Raw genomic sequence first — 2,862 nt, forward strand, 5'->3', positions numbered from 1 at the left:
AGGATTCATAATAGAGGATTCATAGTGGAGGATTCTTGTTTGAAGAAAAATGTGACACCGCTAGTAGAGAATATCAGTTTGAGGAAGAAAACATTGTAGCAAATGCGCCGGTCTCCAAGTGGGAGATTTGTTATGCTGGAGCCTGGTTCGGACCCCCTCCCCGATCGCGAAAGGTCGCGATCTCTCGTTCGCGATCCCACCTTTGCCCACTTCCTCGCACGAAGCAAAGAGTCTAGTCGCAAACCGTAGGCGCCAACTGCTCTTGCCTTCGTCTTTTGTGAAGCGAAGCATCTCTTCACTCCCTTCTATTCGTGATAAAAAATCTCGCACGACTCTCCTTCAGATTAAGCAAAGTCAAGATTTTGAGTTCTTCTTCGGGCTTCTTGGGATAGAGGAAGAGTTCTTTCGGTTTCCTTAAGATAGAGGAAGAGAAGTGCAAGGTGTAATTCCTTGCGGTGAAGGAAGAAGAAAGAAAAACAGGAAGATTGTTCTCCCTTGGTTTCTTCTTTGTGACTTGTGGCAGAAGAGAAATTTGGGTTATTTCTCTTGTAAGTTTGTCTTCTTTGGTGTATCCGATATAGAGTTTCTTCAGTGTATAAAAAGAGAGAGAAATGAAGTGAGATTTTCCTCTTGTAAGTCGAGGTGATCGACAGGGTAAAATCCTCTGCAACTTCGCTGCAACTTCGCGTACGTAGGCAATTTGCTGAATCACGTAAATCTGTGTGTTCTTTTCTGGTGTGATTTTTCTCTTTCTATTTCTCGCTTCGTCGAGTGTTCTCTAGTTTGATTTATATATATACCACATTAACTGGTGTATATCTCGCAACACCTTTCATCAACTCACAAACTTATATTTAAGTTTCATGAGTTACATTATGTTTGTAGTAATAAATAGTTGCATGCACCATGAGGGAGATTTCAAAGTTGCAAAGGCTTTATTCTATTTTGTTTATGTGTAGCTTTCATGTACATAGAAAAATTAATTGGAATAATATCTCATGAAATAGATTGCATAATTGTATTCAAATCATCAAAATAGTTCTATTGAACTCATCAGCTACAAATCAAATATCTTTTGACAGTTCACCAGTTAAATTGCTCTTTTTATGTTAAAAAAGGACACTTTCGTCTGAAATAGTTACTTAGAGTTATAAAAAATATATTTAATGATGAATTTTTTTCTATTGTGCTTTCAAAACTAAAATTAAATTTGGGACAAACATTGAGCTTAAATCATAACTTTTATTGATAACTTGAGATCCTACTCAAATAAACTTAGGTTAAGATCCAGCTCATTTTTACTTTAAGGGTTGCCTAGGTTAGTTAATTAAGCTTCCTAAGGATCTCGTGGAATTAGCTCAATTTATCGGTCGACTGGATTGAGTCTGTCAGGCAAGCACAACAAATACAATTTCTGATTTTGACCCACCCACACATCAAATTTTTTTTGCACAAAAAATCAAACAATTATCATCAAACCTTAAGTGCAAAAGTTACAAGAAAATCGTTCAGATAAAATAAGGTATAAAAAAACATAACTTTATTAAGAACAAATAAAAAATTCCATCAAGGACACAAGGAAAGATTCAAATAATCGTCCAAGAATTCTCAGAATACTTTGATGGAATGAGAAAATTTTATGTTCAAATCTACAACCCTACATGAATGATCAGACGGGAAGCGATGCCTGAGACAGACCTTGATATTACAAATCTTGCATGTGTTGCTATTGGAAAATGTGAGGATCCCCTTGCACCTCAGCACAGGGCAACGAGGCTTGATCTTTTTTGATGGGTCGCAAGTTCCGGATTTTCTGTGGTGAGAGAGGTTGTCTTCGTCTTCCTCATCAGCCTGCTTTTCTATGGAGGCCGAACATAATTCACAGACGGCGACAGTTCTGCTATTGTGATCAGCTTTTGAGCAGGCGTGAGATCTATAAGTTTTGTGCTTCAGACAGAACACCTGCAACATAATTTTTTTTTAATTCAAATATTTATTAATCGAAAATTGAAGCAACATTAAATGATTGAAATTTAAGAGGAATAAATGAGATCTATGATGTTGCTTTGAGTAATTCATTTACATAGACCGCTCGAAAAAAATTTCATTTTTAGAGTTCAGCTGAATGGTTTGCTCGAGTTAATGAACATGTGTGTTGATTATTTGTATATATATAATCCAGAAATGTAAGTGGCGCCCTCACATTAGTTAGAAAATAAAGCAAAAAAATGCATATACATATCAGTTAAAAAACTGTGGAAGAGATGTGCGCCAAATCATAGAATAATTAATCGCTAAAATAGATCAAAAAAATTTATAAAACGAATCAGGTGATCTATTTCGAATTCTGAAGTTCAAATCAGATTCAAATAAGAGAAAGAAAGGAAGAAAGAAAGAAACCTTGCGGCAGCCGGTGCAGGTGAAAGGGAGAAAATCGAGTTGGTTGCAGTCGTCGTATTGGCAGTGCTCGCCGAGATCGGGAAAAGCTTCTGTACCTCCGCCCATCTTCTTCTATTTCTTCTATTTCAGATCCCCTCTTTCTTTCTCTGATCTCTCTTTCTCTCTCTCTTTCGATAGACGAGATCAGATATTTATAAGCTCTTTCTTCGTTCTTACTTCGCACGGCAGGAAGATGCTTGGCGCCCAAGGCATTTTGCTTTTTCTTTATTCTTAATAAGACTCGGTTTTTTTTTATTTCAAAGCGGCAAGAAATAAATAAATAAATGATGATGAGTTTCGAATGAGGCTTAAAACTTAATATGACATTGATTAAGATCATATCAAAATTTTCATATTTTTTTAAAGAGTCGTTTCTGTTTTGTCTGCTGGGGGAGTCGCTAACATCGTGTAATCACTTCTCCG

At 36.4% G+C, this 2,862-nt stretch overlaps 1 protein-coding gene across 1 annotated transcript; it reads right to left on the minus strand.

The window, feature by feature from the left end:
- Positions 1–1,589: 1,589 nt before the first annotated feature.
- LOC110019445 (zinc finger AN1 domain-containing stress-associated protein 12-like) lies at positions 1,590–2,656 on the minus strand. Its single transcript, XM_020717104.1, has 2 exons — positions 2,401–2,656; positions 1,590–1,962 (listed from the first exon to the last, which is right to left on the minus strand). The coding sequence occupies exons 1-2, from the start codon at positions 2,503–2,505 to the stop codon at positions 1,609–1,611; spliced, it is 459 nt and encodes a 152-aa protein (XP_020572763.1). The 5' UTR covers positions 2,506–2,656; the 3' UTR covers positions 1,590–1,608.
- Positions 2,657–2,862: the final 206 nt, after the last annotated feature.

The sequence above is a fragment of the Phalaenopsis equestris genome, unplaced genomic scaffold (assembly GCF_001263595.1).
Source record: "Phalaenopsis equestris unplaced genomic scaffold, ASM126359v1 Scaffold000055, whole genome shotgun sequence".
In the NCBI taxonomy this organism is placed as follows: Eukaryota; Viridiplantae; Streptophyta; class Magnoliopsida; order Asparagales; family Orchidaceae; genus Phalaenopsis; species Phalaenopsis equestris.